Source organism: Trachurus trachurus (assembly GCF_905171665.1).
Source record: "Trachurus trachurus genome assembly, chromosome: 21".
Taxonomy (NCBI): Eukaryota; Metazoa; Chordata; class Actinopteri; order Carangiformes; family Carangidae; genus Trachurus; species Trachurus trachurus.
In genome coordinates this window covers 2,126,135-2,151,499 of record NC_139899.1, presented here as the reverse complement: position 1 = coordinate 2,151,499, position 25,365 = coordinate 2,126,135, and the positions used below count along the sequence as shown (strand labels likewise).

The 25,365-nt window shown below is 43.6% G+C and overlaps 2 protein-coding genes across 2 annotated transcripts in view; both read left to right on the top strand.

Moving 5' to 3' along the window:
• The window catches only part of hecw2a (HECT, C2 and WW domain containing E3 ubiquitin protein ligase 2a), a gene marked incomplete at both ends in the record, with an annotated part of 36,097 nt that extends 23,436 nt beyond the window's left edge, over positions 1-12,661 (top strand). Inside the window, 9 exons of the mRNA XM_083996617.1 lie at positions 5-118; positions 1,072-1,224; positions 2,188-2,286; positions 6,109-6,238; positions 6,321-6,467; positions 7,917-8,031; positions 9,855-9,940; positions 10,250-10,362; positions 12,550-12,661. Of these exons, the coding sequence (XP_083852743.1) occupies positions 5-118; positions 1,072-1,224; positions 2,188-2,286; positions 6,109-6,238; positions 6,321-6,467; positions 7,917-8,031; positions 9,855-9,940; positions 10,250-10,362; positions 12,550-12,661 (1,069 nt within the window). The remainder of the gene's footprint in view (positions 1-4; positions 119-1,071; positions 1,225-2,187; positions 2,287-6,108; positions 6,239-6,320; positions 6,468-7,916; positions 8,032-9,854; positions 9,941-10,249; positions 10,363-12,549) is intronic.
• Positions 12,662-16,640: 3,979 nt separating this feature from the next.
• Positions 16,641-25,365, top strand: part of stk17b (serine/threonine kinase 17b (apoptosis-inducing)) — a 17,977-nt gene continuing 9,252 nt past the window's right edge. The window contains exons 1-3 of the mRNA XM_083997212.1: positions 16,641-17,204; positions 22,013-22,225; positions 23,603-23,741. Coding sequence (XP_083853338.1) covers positions 17,083-17,204; positions 22,013-22,225; positions 23,603-23,741 — 474 coding nt within the window. The 5' untranslated portion in view covers positions 16,641-17,082. The remainder of the gene's footprint in view (positions 17,205-22,012; positions 22,226-23,602; positions 23,742-25,365) is intronic.

Below are 25,365 nucleotides of genomic sequence, written 5' to 3'. Positions count from 1 at the left end.
CCAGGCTGATCATACGGAGAGACCACCTTCTGGAGGACGCCTTCAACCAGATCATGTGTTATTCCCGTAAAGACCTTCAGAGGAGTAAACTCTACGTCAGCTTCGTGGGCGAGGACGGGTGAGAGAGAGAGACAGAGAGAGAGAGAGAGAGAGAGAGAGAGAGAGAGAGAGAGAAAAAGACAGTGTGAAATGTGTGTGTTTGCTGAGTGTATCCAGTCCAGGTGAGCTTTACTCAGCACTCATTCTTATCTTAAAGGGACAACGAGGAGTTTTGGAAAAGCAAAGTGTTTTCACACTACATTTATGAGCCTCTGCGCACCGTGAAATTCTTTGACCGGCGCAAGACAGACTCATGTTTTCATTCATCAAGAATTAAAGTCAGAGGTTCAAAGACGATCACATACCGTCGTAGTTCCCACCATAAATGGTGATTCGGCGGCGTTATTCTCATGACTCGCCACGAAACCGAAAGTAAAGAAACGCTGGTCGGCTCGACCAGCATTTCCACCACCACTAATTATAACAAAATAACCATAGAGACAAAACAATATATTTTTCGAAAATGGGCCTATTAACAAGTGGTAACGTAGATTCATCCACATTAACGTGAGACTTTTTTATAACCAAATAGAAACTCCTCATTGTCCCTTTAAGCTCCGCAACTTGTAATCACACTCATGACTGATAACATCCCATCCCAGTAGTTTCCTCCAGTGTTTGAATGAATGAGCAGCTGGGGGGAGTGGGTGGGGGAAAAAAATCACACACACAAAACATTTTAATGTCAATAAGCTCTTCACAAAGATGATTGACAGCATCTACACTGTGCTTTGTGTTGTTTTTGTATAGAATGACTGATAATAAACCCTTTACTGTCAGCTAATTGTATTATCTTGTGTCTCTCTCTTGTTGCGAATGCACAAGAGCTGATGATTGTCTCTGCTGGAATAACCACCACATCTCCACAATGTTCCTTTAAGCTGTTGGTGTGACTGCACAGTTAGCTAACTGTTTAATTTGTTCCTACTGATACATATATACTGTATGTGTGTTGTGCTGTTTGTTTTGCAGACTGGACTACAGTGGGCCCTCCAGAGAGTTCTTCTTCCTGGTGTCCAGAGAGCTGTTCAACCCGTACTACGGCCTGTTTGAATATTCAGCCAATGACACGTACACCGTCCAGATCAGCCCCATGTCTGCGTTCGTAGACAACCACCACGAGTGGTGAGGTCCCACTTAGGTTTCTACGTCCCGTGTTGTACAGAGTCGGTCAGACCGTCCGTCTGCGCGTCCTCTGTTTGTTGAAGCCACACTTGATGCTGTGCTGACTGTAAAGAGTTCAGTCTGCCCGCTCCGACTGCCGTTGTGTGCCGCTCCCAAAATAGAAGCAATTTGCCGGGTGCTGCGCAGAAATTTGGATCAGCTGTCTGAGGCTCACCAGTCAATTGTGTCATAGTGACAGTGACTGGATGGATGAGAGGATGGATGGATGGATGATGAGACTGATGAATGGGACAGCCAGACTGGATATTCATAATGTCATATTCTGGAGGAGCAAGATAACACGTGATTGATTTAGGGCTCAATACAATACACAAACATGTCCACATGAGACAGCTTGAAATACTTTGAAATTCAAAATTTCAACCTTACATTGTTATTCTAGGACATAACAAGACTTTATTATAACAAAATTTTTCTTTTTCATGTAGAAAATATAGGTCAACGAAGTGACCATTTTTGGTTTCTTGCCCTTTTGTAGTAAAAAAAAAAAAAAATCCAAGACGTGTTAAAAACTTTAGGCAACATTAAAACATATTTATTGCCTTATTTGTGAAGGAAATGCGCTTATACGGTTTGTTACCCGAATAGGGCATACGTATGTCAAAATAGGGCATATGATCAAAGGCTACGATGACGTATACCGTGTCGTAGGGTGGTCTTTGCTGATTGGCTTGGTGAAGGCCACATGTTTTTTGCTCTTACTGATGGGGAACACGGGGCGGAAATATACTGTAACGTGCGGAAGTGATCAAAACAGTCACTTGCCCTACAAAGGGTTAAAAAGAGTAAACACCTACATCTGGTACTCAACGCAGCACTCATCAGAAATGATTTGAAGGTATCAGTGAGTCCAGCTGTGGTGCTGGTGTCTGTACTCATCTGTGCTTCCTGTGCTGGGTCCAGGTTTCGGTTCAGCGGGCGGATCCTGGGGCTGGCCCTCGTCCATCAGTACCTGCTGGATGCCTTCTTCACCCGGCCCTTCTACAAGGGGCTTCTTCGCATGTGAGTCCCCCGGTCTCTCTTCATCCACTTAGCTCTCCCACATCATCAGTGTTAGACCTGAGAATATCAGGTTCTCTCAGCCAGCAGCTGGCTCACTTTCCTCTCAGCAGGAGCAGCGTCCTTATTAATGGCTTTGTCCAAACCATTTAAAATCCTGCCAAATGTCTGTATTAAAGGTTGAGGTTACATGGCAGATGTTTATGTAGTAATTATACAGGTTGTGAAAGGAGCTATTTATAAGATCCCCTGTCACATATACAGCTAATGTTAAGATAAAGAGCTGTTCACCAAAATCTAGTTATCACCTCTTTTCTTCCACTGAAGTTAGCATGCTAACCAGCTAGCCCCTGTGCTTGTCTCATCGCATACTGATGATGAGTCTCTGTAGCCTCCAGTTTGTCCTGAAGACACAGCACTGTGTCTAGTGAAAAGTGCAATAAGCTTAAATAACTGAGAATGAAATATCTTTGATTTAAAGGGGAACTATGTAAGTTCTGCTAACCCTCCTCCCGGCCATGTGCATTTGTTTTCAACAAAGCCAGCGAGAAAGCGATCCATGGAGTGGTGGATAATGTTAAATATCGTGTATATATCATATACATGTTTTTATGTGTAGTCGTATCTGTCATAAACAAGAAATTATGGGTTACATGCTGCGGTGCCACCGGGACAAAAAGTGGGGCACCAGGGTGGAGGCACTGATCTTGCAAGGTTGGTTTTCAGCCAATAGATGCTAGGGGGAAGAGAGAGCCTCCATTCTCTCCATAACAAGTCATATAACCATCACAGTGACTCCCAAGCTTAATTTAATAAATTAATAATTTAAACTTAATAATGGCAAAAATGTTGCATAGTTCCTCTTTAAAGGAATTTGAACATTTGAGGAAATGTTGTGAATACTGTTGGTCAAAGTAAGAGTTCAGGCAGTGAGGACTCAACTGAGCAGACTCACACAGGGCGGAAAGTTCAGGTCGTTTATAACAGAGGTCGGTATACAGTAAGGCAATCAGACAGGGCAGAAGTATCCAGAAACGCTGGGCAAATTGGTCAAACACAAAAAACTTCACTAGGAAAACACTCACAAGGAAGGGACGTGGAATAGGCTAGCTATTACTTCAACTATTTGCATAATGTTACTATAAAGTTATTCTCATAGAAAAGTACATGATGAAAATTATTCGTAAATTTAAGCATGCAGTATCATAACTGCATTTCTGACGTTCATAGATTAAGATTCAGATTCAGATTAATTTATTAAGGACTGCACAACAAAGTCGTCAGAATTTGCTTTCGGTACAAACATATTACAGTACAGTATCCACACAGATAACAGGACATTCAACACAGACAAGAGTGGTAATGAATTTCTTTTTGAACCGGGTTGTTTTGGTGGACCTATAGCGTAGTAACAGTTGGAATAGGTAGTTAGCTGGGTGTGATGGATCAGAAATGATCTTTTGTGCTCTTGTTATTGTGCGTTTGTGGTGAAGTGAGTCACGTGATGATAACATAACAAACCGTTTGAAAATTGGTAAACAGCATTTAGCGTGTGCCCGTGTCTGTGTATCTATGTGCAGGCAGAGATCAGAGATGGTGTTTTAAATAATCATGCTAGCGTTTCACCAGCTCTCATCTCTGCCAGTCAGCCTCTCAAACTGCCGCCTCTCTCGTGTGCGGGCGCACCGCACGTAGACACACGTGAGAAAAAAAATTAAAAAAAAAGAATTTGAAAAAAAAAAATAAAAAAAAATAAGTGCGATTAAAATGCGTACATTTTTTAACGCGTTAATTTTCGTGTAATTAATTAATCGTAATTAACGCGTTAAAGTCCCAGCCCTAATACATATATCTATGGGAGTAATCATACTGTAGAGGTGGGGAAAGAATAAAGGGAAGAAGTAAACATGGTGGGACCACAAGGGGAGAGGAGACTATCAAAATAAAACAGGAAACAAACTTAACTCATTGAGTGCCGCGCTCTTTTCCAAAGTTTTAGTCAAGTGTACCGGCAATTTAGACCATTTTTGACTTTTTATGTAGAGCCATACTGTATTCTATATTATTGCCACCAACACATACTGTAGCTCAATTGAAAGGTTTAACTTTATGCTTCAAATGACCACAAACCGTTTGTTTCTACGTGCCTCCGTTGCTGAGAAAAGTCAAGCTAAACATGGCTGGGTTTCACCAAAATCCCTCCTTTTTTTCTAGAAAAGGAGATAGAGCGTCTTTAATGAAAGGTGCGCTGTTTGTGTCTGTCGCTCTTCTGACACTCGCATTTCTGGATCAAAGGGCTCGTATAAGATAAATATATACAACAATGGTTGTTCTATTAACAAAACCACCAGCGGGGGCGGGGGGGGCGCCACTAAACAACAATAACACAGACGCACCGTGCCGTGTCACAGCTTCTCGCCGCGGAACGTGAGGGTCAGTCGGCCACAACGGCTCCGGAAGACCGGTCCCGCCGGTGGTCGCGGTCCGTCTGTGGTACGGGTCGGTGATGCCGGTCTGCTTTGGCCCAGAGACCATCAGATTTTACCGCGGGGGGACTTTGGGGAGGACACGGTGTTGCTCGAGGTGAAGACCGGGCGGGACAGTCGGCTGAGAGCTTCCTGGTTCAGCTCCCAGCTGCTGCAGCCTCGCATCTGCATGCAGAACTCCGTTTGCAAAAGCCGAGTTATGATAAAAACTTCCAGATCATGAGCTGTCATGTGACTTTGATCGTCATCTATTTCAGTTCTCCTCGTCGTAGAGTCCCCAAATTTACATATAATGTGTATTAAAGTGTCTATTTTCATAATTTAAAAAAAAAGCAAAAAACGAAAAATCTTGTTTTTGGCACTCAACGCATGGGAACTAAAAACGAGAAATTACGTGGTTGGCACTCAATGAGTTAACCGGACATAACACACAAAGTGTGCAGAGTCCATCATTAAAGGGACATTGTGTAACTTCTCCTGTTATCTATTCACGAAAATCAACTGAAGAGTTCCTTTCAGCTCTGAATGAGCCGTTCATATCATTCATATCTCCATGGAGCGGGTAAGCTCGGTGCTGCTGCCATGTGGTGTCTCCATGATTTTACGTTCAGTGGCAGCGTGACGGTAGGAAACCACGGAAACTCAGCGGAGACACCGGAGCTGTCGGCTCAGGTGGAGGTGGCGTCTGTGAAAAGTCACCGCGGTAACGCAGTGAGGAGGAATGGAGCGTTACACTGATGCTGCATTCACCTGCAGTCGGGCAGACGGCCGTCGGTAACAAACCAGATGTCATTTTAGTCACAGAAGTCCAGAGAAAGCCGGTAAAACGTGGGTCAGGTAAACAATACCACATCGCCATGACAACATATTGTCACGTGTATTGTTTTGCCTCGTGCTGACGACCACTTGTTTACATAGAGGCTTGTTTATGCCGTTACATGCAGCAGCTGTTGTCCGTCTGCCGTCTGCCCAATTTCACGTGAATGCAACATGAAAAATACGATTGAGTTGCTTGCGATATACAACCGCAACGCTAGATGGGAGTCATTCCTACACAATGTACCTTTAACCAAATCAACATTTATTTATCATAAGTGTGTCTCTGACCTCCCTCAAAACCAACATGGTGCATCTTTATCTTGATGAGTAATCAATTTAAGTGTGATTTCTTGCCATGCATCAGCAGTGGGGGAAAGCTGCCTTACACTGTTCTACATCAGTTAATTGACTTCCAACCTTCCTTCCTTACAATGAGCCATGGTTTATGAGTAGAACAACCTGTCGATAGCTCCCTGACCCCTCTGTCAGCTCCGTGTGACCTCTGCCTGTGCTCATGCAGCCCATGCGACCTGAGCGACCTGGAGTTCCTGGACGAGGAGTTCCACCAGAGCCTTCAGTGGATGAAGGATAACGACATCGAAGACATGCTGGACCTCACCTTCACTGTCAACGAGGAGGTGTTTGGACAGGTAGAGGAGCGACCGATTTAAATAAAATTAATCTTGCATGCATGAAAATTGGTTGACAGCACTTTATCATGTCATTCCTCAGATCACAGAGAGAGAGCTGAAGCCGGGCGGGGCTGGTATCCCCGTGTCGGAGAAGAACAAGAAGGAGTACATCGAGCGGATGGTCAAGTGGCGCATCGAAAGAGGAGTGGCGCAGCAGACGGAGAGCCTGGTCCGAGGCTTTTACGAGGTACGACGCCGTTTTTATGTGTGTTTAGGGACGTGGCCGAGGTCACAAGCTTCTCTCCGGTAGAAAGCGAGTGAGGATTTATGGCTCCAAACGTTACCGTGGCAGCACTGATGATCAATAACAGTGACGCAGTGTGGTTACATCACCGCCTCAGATCCTGAGAACTCCGGCTTTTTGACCAGTACAAACCCAGGAGCATCCACACACACACACACACACACACACACACACACACACACACTCCTGACATCTGGTATTTTCAGTGGTGGATGATGAGGCTTTGAGCAAAGCGACCAGTGTCACAATCCATTTCAGCTAGAAAAGGATAAAAACACTTACAACCAAGCCAAAAGAGCAAATGACAAAGCAGAATCGTGTCTCGGAGGTACGGTGGCCTGGAGAGCTCAACAAGCTCCACACACAAACCACACAAACGCCAAGACACAAACAAATTCAGAAAGTATCTTCATCAATTTGACAACACGTGCACTGCAAACACACACGACACAGGCAAACACAGAAGAGTGTTTACAGGGGAATCAGGGAAGCCATGAACCCAGCCGGGGTGGAAGAGCTGCTCATTGTCGGCTTCACCGCTTCTTTGTGTCTCCTGGAAAGACTGCCATTGTGTTGCCTTGCAGTGCATGCACTAGATGTGATTATGACGGATGCATTTGCGGCGCAACTTTTGTCATATAGCAATATTCTTATGCTGTTGTTCCCTTTTTGTCCGTCAGCTCACCTGTTACCAGGATAGATGAATTAAAGTAGCTGGCATTAGACCGCTGCGTAGAATCTGTTGTGATTCCATTGAATCTACAGTATATAGATATTTACATAGCTGACTGAGTGTTTAGACCTTGTGTGCTGCTCAGTTTGGACGTGAATGTCAAGGCAGGTGGTCTGTTCCAACTCTGAACAATGACAGCTCAGCTTGTGTGTGTGTGTAAAGCAATTTACAATTCATAAGTGTAAGAAAATGGATTTGGACACTTGATAGTCCACAGTCCACAGTCTTACATACTGTAAAACCCAGAGTGGATTATAATCTGGTCACTGGTGCTTTGTTTTTAATAACTAGTATAAACTCCACCCCAGATGAAATCCCCAGCCTGGCAGGATGACAGATTACTGGGTCTTTGTGGGCGACATGTGTGTCTGTGTTAGTTTATAGGCTCTGGTTTGCCAAACAAATCAAAATCACAAATTTACCGTCAACAAACTGATGGAAACTTTTTTTCCCCAACAATGTTTATCCCTCTGCGCCATCTGTCTGACTGTAACTGTGTTGTCTCAAAGCTCTGAAATGCCTCAAACATCCCGACGTATGTGGGAGGACTGTGATAAGTGTACCGCATGTTTACCCATGTGTTTGTCTGTCTGTGTGTGTGTGTGTGTGTGTGTGTGTGTGTGTGTCTGTGTGTGTGTGTGTGTGTGTGTGTGCATCAGGTGGTGGATGTGCGGCTGGTGTCTGTGTTTGATGCCAGGGAGCTGGAGCTGGTGATAGCAGGCACTGCAGAGATCGACCTGGCGGACTGGAGGAACAACACAGAGTACAGAGGAGGTGTGTAGAGCTGGAGGTGAAAGTGTGTGTGTGGGGTGGGGGGGTGGGGGGCTGTCTCAAGATCTCAAGATTAAACACACACACACACACACACACACACACACACACACACACACACACACACACACACTGTACACCCACTACACACACAAAACCAGCGCTGTCCATGGTGCTGTGACACTCGACCCCTGAACCAGCTACAAACACTGATGCACATGTCATACCCACACAACGATGGGACAAGTTTTCAATCGCCATACACTTGGACTGCCCCCAAACAGTCGACCGAGACCAAAATTTCTTTGGTTGATTGGTCGCAGCCGGAAAAGGCAAACAAACATTTGGAGCCGTGTCTTGTCAAAATTAAGTCTAAATCAGGCTAGAGGGCTTTTAATTTGAAGGGCCAGATACAGGAAGACGTGACACTCACTCGCTGTCTGTTTTCTTTTTGTTTGTTTGTTTTTTTTTGTCAAAAGCGACTTTTCCTGATTCCGATTTTCGATTAGTCGACTCATCGCTATAAATGACAACTATTGGCCGACCAAGAAAATCTTTGGTTGGGGGCAGCGTCCTCCTTATTTTTAAGTATATTTTTTGGGGCTTTTTCTTTTAATGACAGGACAGTTGAGAGAGAGACAGGAAATGGGAGGCAGAGAGTGGGGGGATCAAGGTCCAATCTGGTCCCGACCGGCCTTGCACACATGTATAAACACAGTTGCTCACATGATGATGCATCAAGTGTGTCTGTGTTTGTAAGCAGCGAGGGCTTAGTTGTGTTGCTGTAGAGAATAATGGCAGTGAGTAAGTAACCACTGAGCTGTTAAAGTATTCCTCTCTCATTTAACTTAACCAGTTAACAGTTTTCCTCACCTCCCGTAAGATGGAAGAGAAATTCTATGACAAACGTAGATAAGCAGCCTGGTGCTGAGTCCAGCCGCCGTGGCTCCCTGGATGCAGCTGTTGGACTGCCGACCTGCCAACTCCTGGTGTGATTTGTTTGTTTCTCCTGGGAAACTCCTGTAATTTGCTCGGCCCCTTATCTACACTTTCAACCCATCTGTTACCACAGCCTGGCAACCGGCAGCCTGATTCAAGAGGTCTGTGCAGCTGCTCTCTGCACAGACAGGACAACTGACTGTGGAATTGTTATTAGGATTATTAACAAAACTCTATATTCAAGAAATGAGGGATGTGTGTTTGTATGTCATTTAGTTATTTAGCCTTTCTTTATTTTGAAACATTGGCATAACTGATCCTTTGTCCTTGCAGTCAAATTGTTGTCTCTGATGTGTAGAAAAGTATGATCCCTGATATTATCGCTGTTCTTTACCTGTTCTTTTGAGAAATAATTCCATTTCCTGTTAAATCCCCGTATCAGGCTTCACTGTGATAGACTGTACAAGGAGCACTGGAAACTTTAGGGAGTTACTGCTATTTAATTACTGTAATACATGTTGTGCGCAGCATTCAGATGCAAGCACTAGTGTCCAAAGCGTTTAAAAGAGATCACATTAAAGGGCCTTTTAAGGGTCTGGCCAATACAGTTGAAAAGCCGCCAGCAGCAGGGACTCAAGAGAACTCAAACTGACAATCAGCCACGACTCAGTGTGAGGCTCTTTTAATAGAGGGATCGACTGAGACGGACAAAACAGCTCCGGCCATTAAACATTAAACAGCAGTTCACCCGTTCCAACAGCAACCTGGAGAGGTGGTGGTGGGGGGTCGGAGGTGGGAGACAGGGGGACGGAGATCATGTTTGTTATGCATCTGACTCATGCACCATCATCTAACCCCCCCCCCCAACCCCTCTCTCTTTCCTTCAGGTTACCATGACAACCACATAGTGATTCGCTGGTTCTGGGCGGCTGTGGAGAGATTCAACAACGAGCAGAGGCTGAGGCTGCTGCAGGTAGGGGCACGTGGGTGACCACATGCACACAGGCTGCCCCCGTGTGGCGGCCCGGGGGAACTGCAGCCACCGCAGAGACACTGTATGACAGTGCACTAGCTTCTGGGAAATGTGCTAAGTATAGCTTAGCTTAGATGATGTAAGTTTGATATTTGTATAGATTTCAGAATTAGCAAATGTCTATTCTCTTGTACATTTGCTTGTTTAAATTCATATTGATGACTCATTTATACCTAGTGATGAATGATGATATTTTATCAGGGTGCTGTTTCCATTCTTCTTGTGAGCTCATTGCCTCTCTGTCTCTAGTTTGTGACAGGCACCTCCAGTATTCCCTATGAGGGCTTTGCCTCTCTGCGGGGCAGTAACGGACCCCGCCGATTCTGTGTGGAGAAGTGGGGGAAAATCACTTCCTTACCCAGGTAGGATCCCTGTCCCATAGGATAACCATCACATAAGTAACAGGATGAATAATGCCAAGCTTAACAAACACAGAAAACACATCATATCAAAAAAAATGTATAAGGGACCAAATATAACTCTGCCAGTCAACCACAAATTGCTCATAATAAGCCTGGTATCTATTTCAGACAGCTGACCTCATAAAAATAAGCCACCATCTGATCTCATTTCTATTCTTTTTATGTTATTTAGAATATGAAGGTGGCATGGAAATATTATGGTTCTCTAAACCTCCTCAGCACCCACAGAGCTGCCACATCAGGTTGATGTGTTAATTCAGTGGGTTCAGTCACCATTTTAAACATATTTTGACTTTCAGTTGGGTTTAAAATGTGGTGATGGTGATATAACATGTACCACCTCAACTGATATTTTAGGGATGACTTAAAGAGGAACTATGCAGGATTTTTACCTTTACTATGCTACATTTGTACTTTGATTAAACAGCTTTGTAGTAATTGTGATGACATGATAAATGACATGTAATTTGTTACGAGGGAGAATGGAGGCTCTCTGCCTTCCGCCCATAGACTGTAAAAAGAATGGACGTAGCGTCCGTGACGTCACCCATTGGTTTTGGGGAGTCGTTTTTGTGACTCAAATATGGCGGCCTGAACAGCGCCATGTTGGATTGGCCGGCCGAGAACCCGCCCACTGGCCTCGAAGCAGCTGTCCACGGAGTTGCTCGGACCTGTCACTCAACGTTTTCGCGCCCTAATTGGCCAGAGTTTTAACCTAATAACAGTAAAACGGTAGAGTTAAAAAAAAATTCACCCCCCTCAGAGTGTGTGCGGGGGTAGAAACTATCGATTGAGAAAAAAAAACGTTCTGACACCAGGCTTTTAACATGTTTATTGAGGATGTAAAATCGGCGATTTTAACATGGGGGTCTATGGGGAATGCTCCCTTCTGACACCAGCCCCCACAGGAAGCCGAGGGGATTGCAGTTTTTTGAACGCGGAAGTGAGCTTCACTTCTCAGACCCACAACTGCCCCCTTGCTTCCGCCTAGCGTATCTTGGCTGAAAACCAACCTTGTAAGATCAGAGCCACCACCCTGGTGTCCCAGCTCGTCTCTGCAGCACCACAACACAAACGTGCCCTTTAACCTGTAATCTCTTGTTTATGACAGATAAGACTATACACGTCATAACATTATATATGATATACTATAACGTTATGTACCGCTCTATTGATTGATTTCTCGCCGGCTTCCTTGTAAACAAATGCACATGGCCAGGTGGAGGGTTAGCAAAACAGAGGAAAAGCGGCTTGACCTGCCGAGTTCAACTTTAAATCAAAGATATTCCAGTCTCAGTTACTTAAAGCTTATTGCACTTTTCACTAGACACAGTGCTGTGTCTTCATGACAAACTGGAGGCTACAGAGACTCACCATCAGTATGCGATGAGACAAGCACAGAGGCTAGCTGGTTAGCATGCTATAAATATAAAATCTCTCTCTGTAGTATAAAGGTAAATGTCCATGTGTAGTGTGATTATAAAACAGGTCCAGGTTCTATATCAAAGCTTCAGTCCACAGAGAAATGCACACCATATTCAGAAACTCAGCCTTAAAACAAGCTGTCAAGACTTCCTGTAACTTTATGATGTCACAACTATGCAGTCACCACCCTCAGCTACATCCCATGCCCCATCCAACTGGATCCATCATCTAACCTTGCAGGATTTAAGTGTTTTACCTGAAATCTGCTATACTTTTACTAACTCACTCAGAAAACATCCATTGAATGACAAGAAAGGCTGAGAGCCTACTCTCTTCTGATTGGTTTACTGACCTGTTGTTGCTAGGATGCCAGAGAGAAGCCTGACAGAGGAGATGTAAAACTAAACAGTGGATGGTTTTTGGCTCTTAAAACAACTGTATATATATATATATATATATATATATATATATATATATATATATATATATATATATATATATATATATATATATATATGTATAGTATGAATTCTTCAGGATCAAGACTTCAAATACAACATACTGTAGGAAAAATACAGGAGCTTTTAATGACGCTGGGCAGATTCTAGGGTGCAGCTCTGTTTCTGTTGACTGAGCTCCACAGATGAGTCATCCTGACACCTTTCACATAACCTCCTGACGTGTGTCCATGTGTCTCCACAGGGCTCACACTTGCTTTAACCGTCTGGACCTTCCACCTTACCCCTCCTTCTCCATGCTCTATGAGAAGCTGGTCACCGCCGTCGAGGAAACGAGCACGTTCGGTTTGGAATAACCTCAAAGCAGCTCACGCCCAAGGTTCCAGGAGAATCATCTGGAAATCCATCTTTTCCCGCTTCGGGAAAGGGGCATGGAAAACAAAACTTATATCCTCAAATGGCAACTACCCACACTTGGAGAACTCTGCTGTTTTTTTTGTTGTTGTTGTTTTTTCAACTAGCTTTTTGACACTCAGCACGCAGGAGGACACCTTCTGACAGAAAGGCGGAGAACTGGAGAATAGTTCAGTAAAGCTGTACAGTACAGTGTCTTTTTTTTTCTTTGTTCATCGAGCCACATGTGTGCTTTATCTCTTCAGTTAATGGCCTTGGTTACTGGATTTCTAGCATCTCACCTGGTCCTCCTCCTCCTCCAACCTGCACCTCAGAGACAGCTGCTCAAACACCACAACGCTCCCCTCTCCCTCCCTGGACCTCTAAACTGTGTCCATCCTGCACTGGGGCTGCAGTCTTATAAACTGTAAAACACAGACACACACTCTTCACCTTTGCACAAAACACACACAAACATGGGACATGATGTTTTTTTTATTTATTACAGGTGCAAACCAGTGTTTCCCCCCCCCCACCCCGAGGTTTTTTTATCAGCATGGAAATACAGTATATGACATTTTAGACTTTTAACTGGATACTGGCTAGTCCTCCCTGCCTGTCTGAAACAGGAGATACACTGGTGTGCACACATACACTTACACACAAACACACAACACAAAGCAGTTGATCTAAGACAAACAATACACATGTTTTCCTAGTTTTGACTCCTGAAGAAGTTGGACAGCCAGTCAGAAATCATCAGTGACATAGTTATAGAACCATTGTAATAATGACAGCGGGTTCCAGTCAGGACTGTTACCTTCAATAATGTGACATCGGAGCTCTGACACGAGCGTGAAAGGTTCAGACACACCAGAGGAATGCAGCCTGCAACACCTTCAACTTTGGACAAACACAACGCATACGATGTTACAGCATTATTATCAGCCTCGCGCCGTCGGGTGTATTCTTTCTTTTACAGGTGCACACTGACCCCAGTCCAGTGAACAGGTATACGTTTACCGACACAAACACGGGGCTCCTGTCTCTCTCTCAAACCCCTCCACACATTAATCATGAGCAATAGATTGCACTTTCTCACACAGACAGATGACACCTGTTCATAAGGATGACACGCAAAGTCCCCTCACTGATGGAATCGCCTCCCACCCAATGAAAGTGATGAATGTACCAAATCAGTGACTGAATGTATGAATGAACCTCAAGCAACTCTGCTCAGAAACCCCCCTCCCCCCTTAAAGAGGAAAGAATCACAAGAGGCGGAGGTGAAAGAAGGGGGAAGGAAATCAGATGTGACGCAGGGTTGCTTGAGGGACGAAGGAGGGTGCAGTGGCGGGATTTTTTATTTATTTATTTATTTATTTTTTAGTGCCTCTTGGGTTTTCCTGACCTTAAGTGAAATTTCATAAGGAAAGCTGTTTTATTTCCTTGTGAAAAAAAAATATGTGACCAGATCCACGTGTCTCTCAACAACAGCAGGAGCTGCAGTTTCAAATTCCCCCTCAGCAGATTATCACCACCAGGGGGCAGTAAGGTGTGCTGTCGCTACTACCAGAGCAAAGGAAGCGGTGCTTTGTTCACACTGAATGACCTGACCAGGTGTGATGATGATGATGATGATGAAGATGATGATGATGATGATAATGATGTCGTCAGGAAGAAGCACTGAGTTTTAGGGCTGTATGGATATTGTACTTAAGAACCTTTGGCATGTGATAAAAACATTTCTGTTAACTCTTAAGTGCACACACCCATAAGCCTGAGGACCCCCCTCCCCCTCCTCCCTCCTGTCTCTCACACACAAACACATACACACAGACACACAAACATACTCATTTTCTATGGGGTGCATGCAAGATTACACCTAACTGTACAGAGTCCTGTTGGAGCTAGACCACAGGGACTGGAATAGTGGTAAAGAGCCCCACATGTGATGCGATGAGATGTGGAGGCAGACTTCCGTATCCCAGCCCGGCCCCCCCCTCCCCCTCTTCCAACCTACACCCTCCTCCTCCTCCTCCTCCCAGCCCAATACTGCATGCGGGATCTTCTCGGTCAGCTCTGTGAGCCGTGCCAGGGCAGAAACCCCTAGGTGGCGTTGTGTAATAGCTCGATATTGCATGCTGAAATAGTGCAAAAACACACTGTCCTTACTAGCTTTTTTGCATGAGGATATTGCTGTCCATTCAGAAAACAAAGGGGGGGTGAGGGAGCCGGTTAAGTCGTGTCACTTTTTGGTCGTGGCGCTTTAACTCGAGGCATGCGGCCTTAATGCTTTACCTGGCACTGTCATACTGTGAGCGTGAAGCTCATGGGAACAAGGTGTGGTGGTGTTGGGGTTAGGGGGTTGGGGGGGGGGACGGTGTTTCAGTCACTTAGTGTTAGCTCTGGGATCAGACGATGTGTGAATGCAACAGTTTGTTTTCCTGGATGACAGTGTGACAGCGAGTATCTTGGCAGCATGTTTCCAGATGTTGTTACTTTCACATGTGTGCGTCCGCCTATCTTAGTAATAGGTCGATGGTTATGTTTCATCGCTCATGACCTGGTGATGAATCAATAGGGCTGTTTTGAGTTTGTGAAACGTGAGAGCACATGTTACGTGTACCATGTGTGCGGTCCTGTTCGTCTCTTTGTATATAACTGTATATGTATGTCTGTCCTGTTGTGTGTATAAATATATATTTTGCACCGAATGTACCAAAGGTTTGGGGCTTGCAAAGTCAACCATTAGGCCTGCTCTCTATTTCAGTCTAACAAACACATCTCCACTCCTGGCTTCTGCCAAAAAAAAAAAAAAAAAAAAAAACACCTTACAGAACATCACCTCATGTTTGCTTGAAGGGCAGATTTCCGGCATGGGCAACGCTTCACGTTAGGATTTACATCACTTGGTCAGTTTGATATTTTCCACAATGAGGCTTTTCTGCTGCAGAACACTGATAAGACTGATTACTTGCTTCACATCCAAACGAAGACAGTCGCACCTCTCTTCTTTCCTAGTGCATTTCTGACAGGACCCGGCTCCACTTTTCAGATTTCCACTCTATGCAAAGCTCCTGTATGTGTGTCTCCATTTCACCCCGATGATTGTAATAAAAGAAAACAAATGGCAAATTTTGATTAATGACACAAGACCCTTATTTATCATTTTATACTAATTTAATCCGTTAACAACATTATGTTTTATTGGAACTATTATAGATATTGCCTTTCTAAAAACTAATGTAATTTGGAAAAAAGTAAATGATTCATCTTCAAGTAACCAATACCAGTTCTAAATTGTTCCACTCAGATGCGTCAAAATAAGGAGAAAATATTCGTACTAAAGTGAACAGCCAAATAAAAGATGATTAAAATATACATATAAAAGTGAAAAACAAACTACAGTAAATAAAAATCTTAATGATAACATGGGTAAAAAATATATTTTAAAGATATTGTTTTGATTCTTATTATGCCTCACATATGATTAATAAACCCCTAATTTTGATCCATAAATTAATATTTAGTCAAAATGATCATCTGTCTGATATTTATATGTTCAAAAAAGACTAATAGAGATCTTGACTTAGAGTCAGCTCACAGCTCACAAACATAGGCCACTTGATCTCATAGTTATGACATTTTGAAAGTCAAATTTTTTATCATCTCATTAATGTAACTTTAATCTAGGTAAATTCTCATTTATTTTATACAAATATTTCTTTTGATGGTTGCCATTCCTGAACTGGAAACAACCCTCTGTAGTGAGGGAGTGGACGGCTGCGGGTCAAACAGAGCACACAGCTGGAACAACTGTCCTCCAGCTCCATACAGGACGTCCTCTCTCATTTCAAATGAACGCTGGCCACGCGTTTTCAAACGGAGCCGCGGCTGCGCATGCGCCGAGCTGTGACGTGTCGACAAAGTGTCAAACAGAGGGATGTGAAAATGATCGGAAACTGTGGATAAACTTAGCTGCCGAGCTGTTGAACGGTGTCCCCGCTGCGGCAGACCGGACCACACACCAACAGGACTTGACTCACAGCCCCGGCTCGCTCCTCGTCGGCTCGGTTGAGGAAAAATCGATCCGGCTACACTTTTGAATCCGCGACATTGACCGTCGAGCTAACTTAATTAGCGACAGTTGAGCTAACCGGGAGTCGGTAAAACTAACCCAAACAATAGCTCGGTCGCCCGGCGGAGCTCACCGTGACATGTAACTGATGTGAGGCGGGCAGCTGTTAGCAGGACACCTAGCTTAGTTTTACCGTCGGTCTCTCGTTTCTTTTCTTTTCTTTTCTTTTTGTTTTTACTCGGTGTTCGCCTGGGTGCCCGGGCCGGGCTCTGGCAGCAGGAGTCATACCGACCGCAGAGGAAGATGTCTCGGAGGCGGCTGGACAGTCGCAGCGGACTCTCCGCGGGGCTGCTCGGGGAGAGCCAGACCCCGATCAGCACGGAGCCCATGGAGGCTGTGTATGACATCACCGGAGAGCTGGGCAGGTGAGGGCTGTTCAAGAGACACACTGGGATGGTGAGGGTCTCCTATCTGTCTGCTGGAAGATCACTGTGTTCACTCAGTAGATATACATTGTCACATACATGTCAATATGAACCTTTTTTTAGTTATAGTGTAAACAGTGCAGTGTAGAGAATAGTGTCAGTAGATATGTTACTATGAACTTTTTTTGTTATAGTGTAAACAGTGCAGTGTAGGAAATAGTGTAGATATACATTTGTAATGTTAATATGAATTTTTATAGACAGTGCAGTGTAGAAAATAGTGTCAGTTGTTACTATCTATGAACTTTTTTTTTGTTATAGTGTAAATAGTGCAGTGTAGGAAATAGTGTAGATAAGTATACATTTGTAATGTTAATATGAACTTTTATAGTGTAAACAGTGCAGTGTAGAAAATAGTGTCAGTTGTTACTATCTATGAACTTTTTTTTGTTATAGTGTTAACAGTGCAGTGTGGGAAATAGTGTAGATAAGTATATACATTTGTAATGTTAATATTAACTTTTATTAGTTATACAGTAGTGTAAACAGTGCAGTGTAGAGAATAGTGTAGATAAGTATACACATTTGTAATGTTAATATGAACTTTTATTAGTTGTGGTGTAAACAGTACAGTGTAGGAACCAGTGCATCACCAGCATGTCTCTTCTGAATGTTCACCAACACTGTCATGAACCCAACCTGACAGCTCATAGGAAAAACTGATGTGCATCAAGGAGTGTGTGCGTGTGCGTGTGTGTGTGTGTGTGTGTGTCTCGTGCCTCTCCATGTTCACTTTGTTATGACATGCAACTTAATGAAAGTACAGAGTATACTAACGGTGCTATCATAAAGTATGAGTCATTCAAAACAGGCAGCTGCTCCCTGCTTCCTTACAAATGTGAGGACAGGCTCTTCTTTTTGAAGTGCTGAATGTAAAATGCATAAATATAATGAATAGATTAGATACATGAAATTGTTGGTTCAGTTGAGGTTATTTAGAGTGTAAAATCACCATGGTGGCAACATGGTCTCAATAATACACTTTAAAAAATAATATGTTAAAATAAGGGATAAAGTAGACGAGCCAAATAAGTTTAAATAAGAACAACAGACTAGGATATAACAATTAGACACCCAAAAGACTGGGTATAAAAGGTGTGTTTTAATAAGTTTAGGTTGTACAGAACAAGCATTTTAAAGCGTCTTATATCGTCTTATCAGCTTGTAACAAACGTCACAAAAGCTACTAGAAGTCATGATTAAAAAAACAAAACAACCAGCTTATAGCTCATTAACCACAGCAGAGACTGTGTTAAAACGTGCAGTTATTGACTGTACAGACATGGACTGAACGTTAGCATGCAATGTGTCGTTACATATTTACAAATGAGGGTCAGTTTCTGTTGCTTTACCAAGAGCAAATATAGAGAGTGGCTGAACTACATGACACCATCACCGCAGAACCAGAGGACATCACAGGACAGAACAGAAACATTTAGAGGAAGTCCAGGGAATCACCTTGTTTATAAAAGACTCATGTGTCCTTTATGTGAATGTATTTGAGTCTTATTGTGTATCGTTTTCTCTATTTCCCTAACTGCGCCGCCGTTGTGCATTTTGGATTCTAGCCCCGTAAAGCTTGAGCCGGTGTAAACGTGTGTGAGGGCAATGCTGTGCCAGGGACCCGACCCTGCCGGTGCTTACAGTACAGTAGACCTTTGTCGCGTGTTTGGCACCGTGTGTGCGACCCATGGCAACCGCCGATGGTCGATGATCACATTGACAAAGATCCCTGAGGTGTGTTTGAAGTAATGCGTCATACAAGCGCGTACTGCTTTCAAAACCCCGAAGGAAGGAAACGAGCACATGTGCAAACCAGACTTTAGAAAGAAGAAATGACACAGACCACTTCTGTGTGTGTGTGAAAAGGGAAGTTCTGGGGTGGAATATTTTTAAGAACGTGATAAGGGCAACTCTGGTACACTGAAAAAAAACAAAAACTGGTACTCTATCCACTTCTGCTGCCACTTAACCCTTTGATGCACAACATATGCACGCCCCTTCTAATGCACAACATGGGTCAAATGAACCGCATTCATTTTCCATGTGAATTCCCGCTGTGTGACTGTTTATTTGCTGTATCTTTTAAAATCGGTTTATTTTATGATTGAATCTTCCAAGTATTATTTGAATATCTTGTTTTTAATTAGTACAGGGTAGTGTTTCCATTTTTACTTTCTTATTTTATTAACAAACAAGCAAAAAGTCTCAGGGTGAACCAGTTAGCTAGCTAGCTAGCTGTTGACATTTCTACATTCTGCTGTATTAGTTAACTACAGTAGAACATGTCAACAGCTAGCTAGCTAGGTAGCAGTTGACATGTTCTACTGTTGTTGTTAACAGTTAGCTAGCTAATATTTTGGTTCACAAAATAAGACAAGAAAAATGAGATACAAGATATTAAAGTAATAAATAGATAGATTTCAAAAGTTACAGCAAAGAAACACTCACTCAGCATGAAATCACATTGAAAATGGATGCGGGTCATTTTAGACCCATGTTGTGCATTAGAGGGGTAGTGGTACAAAATGTGTGTATTCAAAAAGTTAAAAATAAAATAAGGATGTACAAAAACAAGTTGATTGAGGAATACCTGGAATACCATGTGATGAAATAATATTTTCCCGGGTCACTTTATTTAGACCCATGTTGTGCATCAAAGGGTTAATTAATAGAAGGATAAGGATGTGATTCACAGCTGAGGTACAACAACATCATAATCAATTGTGACCTCTACGTGTGGACTCTGTTAGATAAAACGTTATCTCTAATTATTTATGGAGCATGTTTATCTGTCACCTTATTTCTATGTGTTCCTGGACAGATGTTGAGAGTTAGATCAGTGTGGGTTCACGCGGACAGGCCGACAACCAGTTCTACAACATGAAGACGTGTTTACATGTAAACAGGAGTCCGATTCAGTCTAAACAAACAGTGGTTTCTGTTGCTGTGGAAGAGCTTTGTCCAGAGGAAATAACCCAGATGATGTCATCCGTTATCTCAACTCCACTTTATATAGCACCTTTCTACACTCGCATGCACAAAACAAGATATGAAGATTAAAAATTTACAACAATAAAGCAGTAAAGTAATGCTAAAAGTCAATCTGATATCAGGAAGTTTGAGGTCGTTTTAAAACTTAATAAACTTTAAACCCAGTTCTAAACAGCTCAGCTCAGTCGGTCTGGGCAGCGCCGTGGCTGCAGTCTGTAAATCTTCTACAGAAAGCAGAAGTTATCAACAGGAGACGTGAAGCTGGACGGGTTTTGAACATTTTCTGGCAATGCGGTGTAAGTTTCATTATGGGATTTAAAAGATCCAGCAGCAGTTTTTGGAGTTTGGCTCATGTCAGAGACTGTGCATCAGAATATTCTGGCCTCTGTGGATTGGTTTTGTCTCTGCTCTCTTATTGGAGGATTTCAATCATTGGATTTTACTACTTTAATAAATATAAAACAAAAAAGTCAAGAATAATGAAAAGTGAAATCACATGATGTCACCAAATGCTTAAGATTCTAAAGTGATAAGGAGCCCAAAACAGAAACTTAGAAACAAGTCACATGGTATTAACATGTAACAGCAGATTCCTCCCCACACTTTAATCAGCTTTCAAACATTCAACACGTCAGACACCTTTTTTTTTTTCATATTGAATGTTCCAAGTGGGTGAACATGTGACTAGGTGGTGCTGCAGGAGTCAGATCATCAGCACCATTGTTCTATTCTTCCAGAAAAGTCCTTCTGGGTCTCCGACCTTGACAGTCACTGCTCTTGGTGCTTGTAAAGCAGTTATTTTTGGATTAGGTTTTTTTTCTTCTTTCATTGCAAGGCTTTGTAGGGAAATTACATAAGTACCAGCTGATGGCCAAAGTTTTGTAATAAGGGGAGTGTAGATCCGCTTCTCACCAGTTTAACATTTTGTGGCACATGTTTTCTATGCTAACCTACAGTAAGAGAACATGCACTCAAATGTGCCATGAACACTGTGTCCAATCCAATCCAACTTTATTTGTAGCATCCACAGTGGACCTAAGTGCTGCACAGAATAATGAATGTATAAAAAGCATAAAAGAAATAAAAGACAAAACAGCTCACATACATAAAATTATACATATAGATAAAATAAAAGACATGCAACATGGGTAAAAATAATCTGTGTTTCTGTGTAGCTGCTATATTCCTACTCAGGTTCATCATCATGATGAACTATGATCCTGAAACCCAGCAGGCACAGGCAGTGGACACATATCTCCTCTCAGTCTTGATCATCATGAACAATTACCCTGTGACCTAGAAATGTGAACACCAGGCTGTAGAGCAGCACGCTGGCATCAGATAACCTGCAGAAGCCTGTTATCAAGTACCAGTTTTGTATGGCACCGTTGTCCCCATGCAGAGTTCATTTCCTTATGGTCAGGGAGGTTAGAATATTAAAGGGATAGTTCAACATTTTGGCAAATTTGCCAATTGCCATAATCCCTATTGTCATAGTGGTAGGTTCATTACCTACCATCGGTGCATGCTGTTTTGAGATCAGCGGGGCAGCGACGTGAGCTGCTCAGTGAACACAATTGAGGTGAATGGTACAGATCCCCTGTCCCTAAAAACTCGTCAAATACACAATCCAACAACTACAAAATGTTGAACTAACCCTTTAAGGACAGAAATGAACAGTGCTAACCAGACAACAGCAGATGATGTAAAATGCTTTAACATATTGCCTTGCGGCACCACTTTGTGTCTCTCAGGGGGAAGTTTGCGGTGGTGAAGCGCTGTGTGGAGAAGGTCTCAGGAAAAGTGTTTGCTGCTAAGTTCCTACGGAAACGGAGGAGGGGCCGGGACTGCCGGGCCGAGGTCATCCACGAGATGGCTGTCCTGGAGGCGGCTCGGAACAACGCCCGAGTGGTCAACCTGCACGCCGCCTACGAGACGGATCACGACATCTGCTTAATGCTGGAATAGTGAGTAAACGGCAACAACCATCAATGTGTCTTTCTAATTATTTCTGTTTTAATATGAGTTTGTCTGAGCGCTCTAACACTGTTAAAGGGATAGTTCTGCATTTTGGCAAATTGGCCCATTGCCATAATCCCTATAGTCATAGCAGTAGGTTCGTTACCTTTAATTGTCGGTGCAAGCTATTTTTCGAACGGCAGAGCAGAGCTGTGAGCTGCTCAGAGCTACGCTACGGATGCTAATGGGATTTCTTGGTTTTCTTCATCAAACTCATCAAGTACACAATCCAACAACTCCAAAACGCTCTGGTGGACAAGTTGTGACCGGCACATTCACCACACTATGAGATAATAACACAACGTTACGAGATGGAGTTGTTTTCGAGGTAAATTCACGCAAAACCGCTGATGCGTGTTTCCATCTGGGGCAGTTTTTCAGCAAGCAGTCTCTGTATTTACCTCGAAAACAACTCAGTCTCGTTACGTTCCGTGCCAAATGCCAAAATGTTGAACTATCCCTTTAACACAACCACAAACAAGCAGCACAGTCCAGTAAAATGCCTTTTTTACAGGCAAAGTCCTGTTGATCCAGCCGGCGCTGCCACATTATCTGCTTTTTTAAAATATAAAACCAGCAGCTCTTTCTCCCTAATATTTGTTCACTGACTCAAAGGCCCAGTGTGTTGTATGAATTCACTGAACACCCTGAGGTGACACCCTGCAGATGATGTGGCTGGACGTATTCTCTCTAAAGCATCATCATCATCATCATCATCATCATCATCATCACATCCTGACCTCTGGGCCATTTGTGTTATATCATGTTTTTCCTTGTCTGACATATCGTTCATCTTGCATCTCTGTGTCATCAGAACAGAAAGTAGATGTGAGACATAGATTACAAAGTAAAGTAAACACCGCGTTCGTCCTGAGGTGAATTGCTGCTGCGATTTCAGTTTAATCCTGAGAGCCAAGACGCTGCAGACGCAGGCTTGCAGAGAAATATCAAATTATAAACTTGAATAACTTGAAGTGTAATTAAATCTGATCCAGGCTCAGTTTTTAGGGATTGCCTTTCTCTGTGTCGGTCGGCACTCCCACCTCCTAACTACCTTCACCGTTGCTCATCAACATGTTGCCAGGACATGCAGGATCAAACTGATCTCCCTGCAGCTCTAGGTTTGGCCACTTGAACCACCGAAGCCGCCCTCCGCTTTCTATTTCTACGTCCAAAGTCCACCGCGTCCGCACGGCATCAGATGTCAGTAAATTGCCTGGTGTGTCGGTGACCTTTTTTTGAACCTGCCCTGTGTGTTAGTGTGTGTGTGTGTGTGTTTGTGTCAGTGTACTTACAATGTGCTTGTGTTTTCTCTCTTTGCCCAGCGCGGCGGGTGGAGAGATATTTGACCACTGTGTGCAGGATGAGCTGCTGCCAGAGGCCCAGATCACCCGTCTGATCAGGCAGACGCTGGAGGGAGTCCACTACCTCCACCAGAGCAACCTGGTGCACTTAGACCTGAAGGTTCATATATGCACACACACACACACACACACACACACACACAAGAGAGAGTGAGAGAATCACATGCATGGCTGTAGCCGGAGACTCAAGAATCTATTTTTACGTGTTTACACATTGAAGTGCTCGGCTGTGTTTATTTCTTCTTTTTTTTTAGCTCCGTTGCTCTCAAAACCCCAGTTTCCTATTTCCATGACACAGTTAAGACCAGAACCAGGATTATAGGTGGGAATGGCGCGTTAGCCCGGGGCGAAGAGAGGGAGCTCAACAGCACACACTGCATCGCTGACACCAGACTGAGATACAGAGGCCTCGCACTCCCTCAAGAGCTGCTGGCTCCCTGTTTTTTTTTTTTTTTTTAAAGGGACATTGTGTAACTTCTCCTGTTATCTATTCATGAAAAACCGATTATCAAAAGTCTGTTTTTCATGAATCAGTAATCCCCCCCATCAACAAACTGAAGTGTTCCTTTCAGCTCCGAATGAGCCGTTCATATCATTCATATCTCCATGGAGCGGGTAAGCTCGGTGCTGCTGCCATGTGGTGTCTCCATGTTTTTACGTTCACGATGCCGCCTGAAAAGTTCGATATTTTCAACTTTATTCGCGTCGCTCCAGACACTTGAGACGTGCATGATACATTGATTTTCAAAGTAGAGTTGCCGCTCAATTCGCGTCTAACGCGTTTGGTGTGAACGCCCCTTTACACTGATGCTGCATTCACCTGCAGTCGGGCAGACGGCCGTCGGTAACAAACCAGATGTCATTTTAGTCACAGAAGTCCAGAGAAAGCCGGTAAAACGTGGGTCAGGTAAACAATATGACATCACCATGACAACATATCATCACGTGTATTGTTTTGCCTCGTGCTGACGGACCACTTGTTTACATAGAGGCTTGTTTATGCCGTTACGTGCAGCGGCTGTCGTCCGTCTGCCGTCTGCCCAATTTCACGTGAATGCAGCATGAAAAATATGATTGAGTTGCTGGTGATATACAACCGCAACGCTAGATGGGAGGAATTCCTACACAATGTACCTTTTAAGATGCACCTGTGTATATACATATATCTATATAAGTGCATACCGGCAAACATACATACTACTACATCCTGGATCCCAGTTTTTACCACATACACCACTTTTTAGATGCTACATTTAAATCCAGCCTTTAAGCCTGTGTACAGTAACAGTGAGTTTAGGAAACCCTGCGTGTCAGATACTTCCCTCAGTGTATCACATTGTGTGATGTTGTGCTCCATGACATCACTGAGTTGTACTGTAACTGTAAAGGCTGAGGAGTGTGCTTTGTTTCAGTTTGAAGTGCAGCCTCTGTGCTTGTAGCGTAGCGCTCTGCACGCCGCTGTACTCGTCTGTGTCAACACGCCCGATGCGCTCGGCGCGACTAGTGCGAACATGGAAGTACCCCAAACTGCAGCCACAGATGTACAGTACAGTAGACGCCCGTGGCCGCTCCCCGATTGGTTCCCGTCAGCCTGGGCCAAAGGCGGCGACAGCTACACGGACAGTGCATTACAAGTGTGACTGACCTCGTCACAGCTGTTGTTGTGCCTTTTAAAAGGACAGTTTGTGTTATTTGTGGTGAGGTTGTGCGAGGCGGTCATGAAG